This window comes from Penicillium solitum, assembly GCF_028829755.1.
Source record: "Penicillium solitum strain IBT 25940 chromosome Unknown utg000009l_segment0_segment0, whole genome shotgun sequence".
Classification (NCBI taxonomy): domain Eukaryota; kingdom Fungi; phylum Ascomycota; class Eurotiomycetes; order Eurotiales; family Aspergillaceae; genus Penicillium; species Penicillium solitum.
In genome coordinates, this window is record NW_027072128.1 from 2214797 (window position 1) to 2226894 (window position 12098).

The 12098-nt window shown below is 46.5% G+C and overlaps 4 protein-coding genes across 4 annotated transcripts; 2 read left to right on the top strand and 2 right to left on the bottom strand.

The window, feature by feature from the left end:
* Positions 1-1069: 1069 nt before the first annotated feature.
* N7455_011926 (serine hydrolase domain-containing protein) lies at positions 1070-2992 on the top strand (the record flags this gene model as incomplete). The annotated part of the gene is made up of 4 exons (XM_040953723.2): positions 1070-1595; positions 1661-1774; positions 1922-2156; positions 2206-2992. The coding sequence occupies 4 exons, from the start codon at positions 1070-1072 to the stop codon at positions 2990-2992; spliced, it is 1662 nt and encodes a 553-aa protein (XP_040815829.2).
* Positions 2993-3679: 687 nt separating this feature from the next.
* On the bottom strand, positions 3680-4429 carry N7455_011927 (uncharacterized protein; the record flags this gene model as incomplete). Its single annotated transcript, XM_065606779.1, has 2 exons — positions 3680-3989; positions 4041-4429. 2 exons carry the CDS (start codon positions 4427-4429, stop codon positions 3680-3682), a joined length of 699 nt encoding a protein of 232 aa, XP_065459945.1.
* Positions 4430-6291: 1862 nt separating this feature from the next.
* Positions 6292-8310, top strand: N7455_011928 (uncharacterized protein; the record flags this gene model as incomplete). The annotated part of the gene is made up of 8 exons (XM_065606780.1): positions 6292-6424; positions 6474-6672; positions 6729-6848; positions 6900-7049; positions 7106-7197; positions 7255-7622; positions 7685-7739; positions 7793-8310. The coding sequence occupies 8 exons, from the start codon at positions 6292-6294 to the stop codon at positions 8308-8310; spliced, it is 1635 nt and encodes a 544-aa protein (XP_065459946.1).
* Positions 8311-10371: 2061 nt separating this feature from the next.
* N7455_011929 (uncharacterized protein) lies at positions 10372-11706 on the bottom strand (the record flags this gene model as incomplete). Its single annotated transcript, XM_040953893.2, has 4 exons — positions 10372-11133; positions 11194-11354; positions 11416-11517; positions 11619-11706. 4 exons carry the CDS (start codon positions 11704-11706, stop codon positions 10372-10374), a joined length of 1113 nt encoding a protein of 370 aa, XP_040815633.2.
* Between the last annotated feature and the right edge of the window lie 392 nt (positions 11707-12098).

A 12098-nucleotide genomic window follows, 5' to 3' on the forward strand; every position in this document is an offset into this window, starting at 1 on the left:
GTTGGCCATCCGTGGATAGCGATGAGTTAGTTTTCTTGCTGAATGTTGTTAAAATATGCACATACCATAAAACGCCCAAGAATTTACAAAACGAAACAAATAAGCCCGCCAAGCCTGGGAGACTGCCATATTGAAAACTAGAATAGCTGCCCCCGCGAAAAACTGTAATTATGGGAAAGAGTGTGAGTGGGTGATTTTGTGATTGTCTCGGTACTTGAGATCGGTTTCTTGGTAGGGACTACCGCAGGGCGTATCCTTGTTTATCTCCAGCAATAGGTGCCAAGTGGGGAAGGGGAATGTCTTAGAACTACGAGCTTGACATTTAAAGCCGAAGGAGGTGTTGACAAAAGTAGGGAATCGGATGCGAGAGCGAAATGGAGCGAAAGAGAAGGTGTTAAAATTTGGGGATTTGCCCCGCGCTAGCCGTGGACCATTACAACTACTATGTACTCCATACAAAATCAAACAAAGAACTCTCATCTGCCAAGGTCCCTAGGCCCGACTAAATAGAAGTAGCACATCGCGTGCGAGAACTAATTAGGTGATGCGGCCAATGACGGATCAAGGACAAACCACCTCATGCAACTAAGAGGTAGCTCTAAGCTATTGTGCGTATCTCACAACGAAAATAAATGTCCCGACTGAGCGGTGAAAATCATCTACAAATCAATGGACGGCTTGGAGGGCTATGATCGCTAGGACGACTAGGATTGCTTAGTATCGGGGCAGTGCGCGGACTAACTATGTGGGGCTCATTGCCCCGAACTTTGATCCCGATATTGGGGTTGTCTGTGTGTAATTGCCTGTAGGTGATTCTGTCAACGTGTATGAGTTTAATTGAGTTTGACGGCGGCGCCAAAGTATTCAAGTATTCCAGACTACTCAAAAGTACGATTGCCGGGTGTAACCCAAGGCATCCCTAGAGCCCAAATAGGAAGTCAGTTATGTCCACTCTTTTGTACTGGAAATTTAAGGTTGGACCTATATATGGGGATCAATCCCCCGGCTTTAGACGTTTCAGATCTGTACACATCTATCGACTGGTCAACGTATTGATCGTCTTTTTATAATGCGCGTGTTGTGGACTTTATCGGCACTGGCCCTCTCAGCCCAAGCCATCAAAACAACTGGGTGTCCTCTTCTGGGACCGGCTTTCCCTGCCCCTACCGCTCTGTCAGAAGATCCCACGTTTCTCAGCAAAGCTGAGGAGCTGACCTCAAAGCTGAATGGTGCCATTGAGGATGGAAGTCTGCCTTCTATATCTTTCGCAGTGCAAGTCTTCAGCAGCGAGGAGGACGACTCCGCCTTCGGTTTCTACCACACAGACGATCCAATTAAAGTGGGATCTGTGGGGGTTCAAGAGGTAGACGAGAATACCGTGTTCCGCATTGGCAGCATATCAAAGCTGTGGACTATGTTTCTCTTCATGACCTTGGGAGGAACACGGTACTTCCACGAACCTGTTTCGAAATACGTGCCTGAGCTGCAAACAAGGTATAGCACAGCACAAACAAAGGACAAAATTAATTATTTGCAATGGAGAGATGTGACTATTGGCGAACTGGCTAGTCACCAAGCGGGCCTTACAAGAGACTGTATGAGAATAATACCCCGATGACCCAAATGCGCAATATGAAAGGAAACTGACCTTGGATTCTAGATGCATTTGGAGACCTTGGATTCCAGTCGGACCTTCTTCAAAGCCTGGGTTTCCCTTCGCTTTCAAAAAATGAGCAACTGCCTTGTGGGAGTAAGGATACGTGCGATAGGGAAGGTAAGTCAATTGTGTTTGCTTACATTATCGCTCGAATTGTTTGGCTGACGGAGGGAATGTTTTCAAGAATTTTTTCGCGGCATTTTAAAAACGCGTGAGTAGGGTGATTTCGCTGAATCTGGATATGCCCCTAACGTGGTCTATTAGATCCCTTGACTTCGACCTCACAGACACCGATATACTCGAACGCAGGATATCAAATTCTAGGCTATGTATTGGAGTCAATCGGAAAAGCCGACTACGAAGACATATTACTAGACCGTCTTATCAAGCCACTCAATTTGACTAGGTCCAGCCTTTATGTACCGGACCCCAGCTTTGCAGTGATTCCCTACAATGAGACTTTCAGTTGGTTTAATTATGAGTCCGGCGATGAATCTCCGTGAGTGCTAATAAGCCGTTTCATGTACCCCTAGCTTACACATTACTAGTGCTGGAAACATTTTCTCTTCAGCAAAGGATATGGCCACATTCGGCCGTGCCGTTCTTTCCAGCGCCCTTGTTGACCCTGCCGTGACAAGGAGGTGGATGAAGCCCGTAGCACACACATCATCCCTGCAACATTCCGTGGGCGCCCCCTGGGAAATTTATACATTTTTGACACCTCGTCGGGTTGACCTATACACCAAGGCTGGGGATATCGGACTGTACTCCAGTACTGTCGCCCTTTCACCAGATCATAATACTGGCTTCACGGTTCTAGTCGCCGGTGAGAACTCACACGCGATGACATCTACCATCGCGGAGATGATGGCCGATATTATGCTTCCAGCGCTCGATGAAGTAGCCAAAGACCAAGCTCTTGAACGCTTTGGGGGCACATATGCCTTGACAAGCGGCTCCTCCAATTCCTCCATCACCATCACGGCCGATGATGGGCCTGGTTTGGTAGTCTCAGCATGGACGAGCAACTCGGTCGACATGATCAAGTCTTTGATGACTCTGCAAGGAGTGACAGATCGCTCTGCGATAGGCATTCGTCTACAGCCTAGTGGTCTTGAGACTCCGGGGCGGATCTCCTTCTTGGCTGTTATCTATAGCCTTGATGTCTCGGAAGATGCTGGGCCCATTGTTGGCTCCTGCCTCTCCTGGATGCTGCTTGATTCTATGGTGTATGGCAACGTTGGTCTCCCAGAGTTTGAGTTCGCAATTGATCATGATGGGGATGCGACGAGCTTATCCCTTCGGGCATTGCGCGTTACCCTTGCTAAAGTTTAACGGGCCGGCAAGCTCTCATTAGTGCTTGATTCACCATTATGTATTGAACTTGGGGGTTGTTTTGTTTCTGTATATAATTCCTCTACGTACCAGCCTTAGATGTTCATTGGCTATGTCTGAGCCCAAGCTGGGGAAAAGAGATGGTTGTTATGAATACCATCATTATTGGATTTTTCTGCCAAAGTCTCAGAACTTTTAGAACCTTTAGTCTACCCCTGTACATAGATAGCGAGAAAGCCATGTGTCAGACGGCTATGCATCTGACGGCAACTTATTTCGGAGATTTCAAATGCTCAGGGCTCCCGTATAGTTCCTGCCGTCGCCGCCCGACCCCCTGCTGTCTGGTGATTCATTCCCCTGATGCTGCCGCAGCCGTCGTGTTCTCGGAGGGAATTTTGAAGCCCAATACTCTCTTAGTCGCTTATGATATTTATCACATGTGCTCACGGTCAATTAGCATCCCCCACAGAAGAGAAAACGCTTATGGTTAGCTATAGAATTTCATACAAGGCTCCCCAAGAGAGTGGTATCAATAAATCTGAATTGCTACTAGCCTCTGAACTTCAATTTAAGAACGCAAGAAATAAACAATCGTGCACGGTAATATTTGCTGTGATCAGCCACATTCACAGAACCTAAAGATGTTGAATCAAAGGGATTAAATATGGCTATGCCTTAGTCTCGATCCTAGTTCACAGGCTCCCACTCCTGACCGGCATATTGGACTTTGTAAGCCAGAGCTGGGTCCCCGGTGTGATTGGACGTAGCACTCCAATTAACTCCGAAGTCTCTATTGTAAAAGCTACCGAAAGCGAACCGGAAGGAAGCTACAGCAGTCGACACAGAATCCCCGGAGACACCGAAGGGTTGAGTTCCACTCTGGTTCAGTGCAACCAGTTGGATATCGTCCTTTCTTTCAAGAACTCGACGATCGTTTGCCGGTGCGTGTGAAGGCTTGGCTGAGTCGTCTCGATTGATTTGAAACCTGGTTGCCCTTCTGGAATCAAGAGTGATTGTTCCATAGTCTTGGTTTTGGAGGAACTAGTACAAGTGGGGCGTGGACTTGGTGCGGATATAATAAGCACCACCTGACACATATTCCACGTCGGATGTTGCATCGTTGGGAATGATTGGCATGGCGCTAGTGGCATGGTTGTTGTCGTATCCACTGATTCGAGCAGCCATGATAGTCGGAATGAGGTCCTTGGCATTTGATTCAATGAAATAGAAAGGGCGAGATTCTTCTGTAGCCTTGGTGAACGTCCAGGACTGAGGACTGTATCTCACGATATCATCGAGCAGACTGACAGTCCCAGTAGCTGTGGTCGTGATACACCGGTTGTAAAATTCATCCGCATAGAGTCTGCTTGGGAAGATGAGAATTTCTCGACCATTGTACTGGTCTCCAGTCCAATTGAGGTAAACTTGATACACCATCTGGGAATGAAATTTAAATATTATTTCCTAACTATATATAGTACTATCATCGAATAAAACGGTATCGTTAGCGAGCTAAATATCTTCCGATCGGGATTTTCCTCTTTATCCTATATTTAATAAGACCGATTAGCCTTAAAATATTAATAATAAACAAGCGAGAAGGATAACTAGGTATAGTAGTACTTAGCTCTTTATAGGTCTAAAAAGGATACCGATAGGCTAGAATATAAATCAAATAACGAGTTCGATTACTAAAGATCCTTAGACAGCCGGTACGAGGTCTTAAATTTAGACTCTAGTATTATTAGAAGCGTTTGATTGTATTATAGATAGTTTTACGGGTATATAAAATCAAGGGCTAGCTTCGACTGCGTAGTACCGCTCTAGTAACTATAAATAATAGCTGAGCGTTAGGATAGAGATAGTTCACCTTTTTTTATACGTCGTAAACCTAGTGCATCCTGCGTCAATGCTATGGGGAGGTGTAGGAGAGAGAAAAAAAAGACGGGTGGTTGTTGGGGTGATTTACGAAGTGGGGGTAGTGGGTAAAGACTTATTGAACCCTATGTATAATGTATGATGCATGTTGCATCCGTGAAGGCTGGCCGAATGACCTGAAAGCTGAGAAGAATGACCCTTGCATATCGAGCTAGCTCTTCCAAGTTAATCAACTGCTCCTTTTTGCATGATGTTACCTGTCCTTACCAGCTAGGCATTGCCCTTAGTCAGTAGGTCATACGTCCATTTTGGGTGACTTTATACAAGCATGGGCACTTGGGCAATGCCCATCATGGGCGTGCCCATGGGCCTTGGGCCCCTCCTAGGGGCCCATGGACGGGCGATGTCGCAGTCTACTTTGGGATACCTCTGTTTGACCTTATGATAGCGCAGATATGGTGATCCTTATGATAGCGCAGATATGGTGATACCGAAGGGCTCAATATAAACTCGATGTGGATTTTTTTTTAATCTCAGAGGAGCCTAATCACGTTTGAACACACACTTTTCGTCTTCATAGTAAACAAATTTATGTATGAAAGTTTGCATGATCTACTGAAGACCTCGGGACCCATCGGTGATGTGCTTGGCATGAATGGGGTTACACGGAGCGGCGCTGATCGGAGTTAATTCTTAAATGTGAGATGGAATTCATATAGGCAGATTAGCATCCTATCTGCGTCCTTTGGGATCTTTGACAGATATGTGGATTAATATGCTGCTGCGCTGCTGCTCTGGTACCCTGTTATTCTGTTACTTTCCGATACTGTAGCTGAGCGGGTATACGTGGCTGGAGTGAGCACTAACTTGCAATTTGATATTTAAACTGGGAATAAGTGGGCCTATACCAGTCACAATACATTACTTGCAAGCCGGGTATTCCGTAACTCAGCGTGCGTAGAAGGATGCCCATCTGCTTAGCACCGAGCTACCTAGCTCCTTTATGTTAATGCCTCATACAACGCTTGTGTATCGCCAAATAGTGGGCCCTACATACAGCGATAGGCAATATGTTTAAGGGCCTTTCGCACTTAGGACGAAAATACCCCTTGTGACAAAACACCACATTGGTTGGACAGATGACCTACGGTGCCACTATGTTGCAGGGAGGAAGGTGTTGTGGCTGGCTGGTAACAAGGGTAATAGCTGAAGTTACTAACGCACTAAGAATCTGGGCGATATGCAAGTTGGCATGACTTGAACTAGATGCGATCGCAGATGGTGGCGCATTAGAGTTTAGGACTTGTTCGATATATTGTACCTAGAATGTTCATTGTATATAAAGTCTCTAATCACACATATATCCGTTTATATTTTAGATCAGTTCATCATTTGGATTATTTTCCTTCCCACCTTCCAGCATGCAAATCCCAACAGACTCAACCGTCCGGCTTTTATCTACTCCTCTATTTCAGTCGAATGGATATGAAGCACCAAGCAATGAAAGTCTGGAACGTTCTTACTACCGAGCCAGATCGATAGGCAGACACCATGGTTAGTTATATAGCATGAAGTCAGTGGACCGGGATTAACAAGATTATAGGGCTCACTATCGACGACATCCTTCGTCTCACTCCCAAGTTCTGGGAATCTCATATGGATGCAATAATCATCCGGGATATTGTGGCTCACATTATCTTTTCGATTCAATACAATCTGGTTGCTGGCACCATCGCCCCTTATGCTATGAAGAGGCCGGATCTACAACCTGTGATGCAGAAAATTCTGAATTTTGATGTTTGGTATGATTCATCTACCAATACCAGTTTAGAGAATCTGCTCGCTCATCACCTTATAGTGCTTGTTTTATGCTCAACGAGGTTGACCATGGCTGTGATGCACGAAGCCTTGAGACCACTGCGACGTTGCAGTCCGATGGGAGTTTTGTTCTCCACAGTCCCACCCCTGGAGCAGCAAAGTAAGCAAAAGCCCAATAAAAGCATGAGGAATAGTATACTAATATGTCCAGATTTATGCCGCCATCAATGCCGATAGCCGGAATCCCTCGCATTGCTATCGTCTTCGCACGCCTTATGGTTGGAGACGACGATCGAGGGATTCGCCCCTTCATAGTTGCACTTGGCGATGGGAAAAAGATGTGTAATGGGGTAACATCAACGTGCGTGAGAGGGAAAACCACAAAGAAAATATTTCAACCCAACTAAAGATGTCCAGATTACTCCCTCCCATCGCCTGTGGACGAACTCTCGACCACTCCATCACTTCATTCAACCAAGTCCGCCTCCCATCAACGGCCATGTTAGGCAGTCCCAGAAAGCCCGCTAACATGTGAACTCAATTCCTGATGGCAACTAATCGTCTAGGATTTGGAACACTGGCTCTGAGCCTATCGGCGATACCCGGTCTGAGATGTGCCGCATTCATAGTGGGGAAGTACAGCCTCCGTCGAACAGTTGTTGGTCCTGAAGGATCTCCGAAGCCAATCATCTCATTTCGTACCCAGCAGCTGCCCATCCTGCACACCCTAGCGGAGACTGCAGTTATGGAACCGTTTGCAAATTGGATTACAACCAAATTCTCTGATACTTCACTTGACTTTTCTGTCAGACATGGGCTCGCAGTTATCTTCAAGGGTGCCATGCTGCAGTACACCCAGAAGAGCTTTGGAAATCTTCTTGGGCGGTGTGGTGCCCAGGGAGTGTTTATGCACAATCAGCTGGTGGAGATGGAGGTGAGATAATTCGAGAACAACCAAAAGATCGCTCAATATGAAGTACTGACAATCCGGTGTAGGCTCTCAATCGATGCAATGGTATCGCAGAAGGGGAAATCCTGGTTCTTTCCATTCGTAATGTCCCCTGAAATCTAGCATCTACATATCATATGACTAAGACATCATAGGCCTAGCGACTGAAATCCTCATTGGTCGATATGAAATCCCCAAAGCCACCAAGCCAAATACATTAATGGCAAAACATGAAGAAGGTTACATTGCAGACCTGCGCAAGCTCCAGAGCAGTATCCATGAAGGGCACAGAAGCGAGGCGTACAACAATCGCATGCTCCCTCACTGCCGTTCCATAGTCCTAGCAATAGGCCATCGCATGGGATATGAGGCTGCGGTCGATGGGGGAGTTGATTCCGATCTACTTGCTCTGTACGAAGCTGGTGTGGTCAAGACCGACTCTAGTTGGTACGTCGAGAATCTGGGCCTTAGTCGAGCAGATCAGTTTGAAATGGAATGCAACGCAGCTGATGCTCTTCTGCCACGACTGGGTGAGCTCTTGGATGGCCTGGACGCAATGGAACCTTATATTACGGCTCCAATCCTTAACGCGAAGAGATGGGAGACATTCCTTGCTGGCCGTGAGACCATTGAGGGAGATGCGTCATTTGATATTATGCAAGCCGAACTTTGAGAAAGGGGAATATATGTGAAGCCACAAGTATTGGATGCCGCTATACTTCGTACGAACACACCTCAAAATATGAACAACTCTGATTCTTTCAAAGGCGATATTTTCGCAACTTAGGGGGTATTCAATTGGCAAAAGATCTAATTCGTCATCTAAAGCTTTAGCGGGAGTCAATATTTAAAGCCATAGTAACTAGCTACTTTCTTACTCTCTAGCACAGCGGCAACTCATTAGACATTGATGTACATTGACATGGGTCACCCATGGAGTAAACATTTGTGCTATATGTTAGGTCCCCAGCGAAGACAGACATGATCATGTCTGATCATGTGCACTACTCTCGTTTATCGCTATAACTTCTCGGAGTCTCGAGCAAACCAAGGTTACGTCCAAGATGGACATCCACAAAGGCACAAGGATAGACGAGAAATAAAGGTGCGAGTTGTAAAAGGATTGAGCCATCAGAAATCAACCCACATTTGGTGATATGAAAGAAGACAACGACCTCGGTTTCGCCCTATCGCCGACCAGAGGTCCAGAGGTGGGAACTTGACTCGGGTACTTCAACTTCTGCGGCGGCAGCAAGGAACCGGACGGGAGGCGCGGGCATTCCTGTGACCTACTAGCTGTCGGTCAGGATAATTGTCGCCATCTGAATTGAATCTCGGATTTTGTTATAAAGATTTGGACCGATAGATCAGTCCTCTCCTTTCGGGTACTTGATATATCTGTTTTTGTACGCCGTGGTGCCGTCTGATCAAAGTCAAGGCTGGTTGAATCGGGAATTTCGGGAGTCCGACTAATAAATCGGCCGCTGGTTTACCTGCATGTCGGACGAAGTCTTTGGCTCCCTTTTTGAGCGTATACCTCGACTCAAGGGCCCAGCCAGGCGGGTACAGAAAATCAGTATTTGGAGCCTTCGGGAGATGCGGCATAATATCTATACCGCTACAGAGGCAAACGAGATGTTATATTTGTCCTTATGATCTTTTGGCCTAGCGGTCAAATACTGTCCTGTAATCCCTTAGGGGCGAGCGGCATAAGTTGACATTAGGATTACAGACACCCTAAGGATTGGTCGTCCAACAGTGCTTGTATCCCGTTTGCAACCGTCGAGCAATAGAATCTCAGTTATGGTTCGACGACTGCAGGTTTGGTTGACGGTTGGGGTGGCCGTGATGCAACGATTGATCCACCACCATCCCTGCGGGGATCTCAACGTGGCGTAACGCTCAGGGGTCGTCAATCAGGTGATTTCGAGAAATCATTGGCGGGCGAAGTGTCCCGCGGTCGAATAACGCACTGGTAGTAACCGGAGACGTGGTACCAGGACAAGCTGTCAGGAATATCTCGTGGTGGTCTTGTGATATAAGCAGGTGTCTATAAAAACTGGTTAGAATAACATGTTTGATAAGATACGTACTAATCTGACTTACGAATGAAAGTGAAAAATCATCCGGTGTTGTCGTGCATGATCCATGCAACCATTTCTGCGGCCTCTTGCATGTCGGTCTCGAGGTGTGCTTGTTCTAACGACTCCTAAAGCAGGGATGTAAGAGAGTGGTAGAGGAACTGCTTGGTGGTATGGGTTTTAAGTCGAGTGCTGACAGAATGCGCGAATCTTAACTTGGGACTGTATCACAAGAGGAAAAGCACCCACTTCTACGATTAGCAAGGTGTCTTGTTCTCTTGTAAATACTGGCGACGTACGCTTGGAGCCTGTGCACATAAAGCCTCCATTCGGTCATTTTGGATGCCGAATGAATCAAGTTCGCTCAAGTTGGTACTCAAATGTCCCCAATCTCGCGATCGTGCCACTCATTAGCGGCACGAGGGGATAGAGTTGGCCATTGCCAAAATGAAGCGGAGAGTGCCTTTTGGGATTGGGATGATATTGGACAAAGGGAGTCGACAAGGTTGGAGAGAAGTGAGCAGGGAGATGGAAGAAATTATTTTGGGCCAAGGCCGCTCCTTTCTCAAAAGGTTGACGCCTTCGAGGAAGCCACGACCGGACTCATCTGCGGTGACATAAAAGCACATAAAACATAAATATGTACATAATCTCTAATCATAATATTTAGCTATCACACCTCCAATAATAGGTTGATCTCCGACTTCACTCCGAGCCACACCTTTGTCAACTCCCTTGGCGACTCTTGCCTTCACCCACTCACCAGCAGTGATACCAACCGCACTATTATCGATCGTCTGATCATACCCCAGACGATGCAGCACTTCACTTACAACCGGCCGCAGCTCGAGGCTATCCTCCGGTCGAACAAAGTACAAAACACCAAGACGGTCTACGTTCCTCTGATCCGGCGGCGGTGCAACTACACGGTGAATGCTGCTTTTGAGGAAACCATTGGTGAGGAAATGGAGTGAGTCCGCAAGATTAACCGTAATGCTGCCGGGATACGGCTTGACCCACTTCCACTCGCCCTCCGGCGTGCGAACCTGTAGTGCAGCAACGGGTTGGCGGAATAGCAAAGTCAAGCTGCCAAAGTCGGTATGACCCTTGGACCAAATCCCGGCGGCCTTCTCATTTTCTTCCGCTGTACGTTGGTGGTACTTCATATACCGTAGGTGGCAGTCGCTCTTCTCATCGTAGCGATGGACCTTCAGGAAATAGTCTTCTGGTAGCTCGAGGATGATTGCGAAGAGCGTGAGAAGTTTGGCCACAATTTGGTCATGAATATGGCGTGCGAAGCCCTCGATGATGGGACGATTGCGATTTACAATGTCCGGTTGGGGAAGCTCGAGAGCTGGGATAAATTTGGGTATGTTGTAGATTTCTGTGTTGTCATAAACACCCGGACTGATTTCCTAAGCTGATATATTAGAGATGATCTTTTGTTTGCCGTATATTATCGATTTTCAACTTACTCGCAGACCCATTGGCTTATAGCCATTGTAACCGCCTTTCTCAAGCTCCGCACGAAACTTGAGTTTCTCTTCTACTGGGAGCTTGAATATCTCCTTGCCAATAGAGAACTGCCGATCAACATCTTCCTGCGAGAGACCGAAGTTGGTAATATAAAAGAAGCCTGAATCTAAGTAAGTATTACAGGTGTAAAAAGTAGGGGGTTTGAACCATATACTACTGACCTATGTTCTGGATAGCATCGAAGAGCTGCTTGGCTAACTGGTCTTTGCCGCCGGGCTGGTCAAACAGAGATAGATCCAAGGTGGCGAGGTCCGCCCAGTCCACTATATACAAATTGCACATTAGCCATGTTATTCCAAGTATATGAGCTGTCAATTTCCACGACTATACGGTACAGCATGAATGGAGGATGCGAAAAACTTACGATCAAAAGAAGTCTCTGGAACCTGACTGTATGTCGGGATATCAGATCCTGTAGGAACGGGGGGTGGAGGTTGAGTCAAAGTTGCCATAGTTTATGCAAGGGATTTGGACAAAATATGCAAAATTAACACAATCACAGTGGTTTTATTCTGGAGACAATCGCGTCACTATATAGGAGAGATGGGGGGTTTATCAATATCGCGATATCTTTGGCTTTACGGCAGTCTCGGGACTGACATTTGATCGTATTATTGATCTATTCCAATCGGGCAATTTCAAGATCCATTCCATTAACAACCCGCAAGGTTGATACCTACGTAGGTATACAAAGTGAAAAAGGTTATGAGTGCGAATGTAGGTGGATCTCCACTTTGCGCCACGTGGGATTTCAGATCTCATCATGATATCCTCCGTTTGCGTGATCAGGAACTCTGCCGTAAATCACGACTTCACTGCATTTAGATTATTTTCAGGTATTATA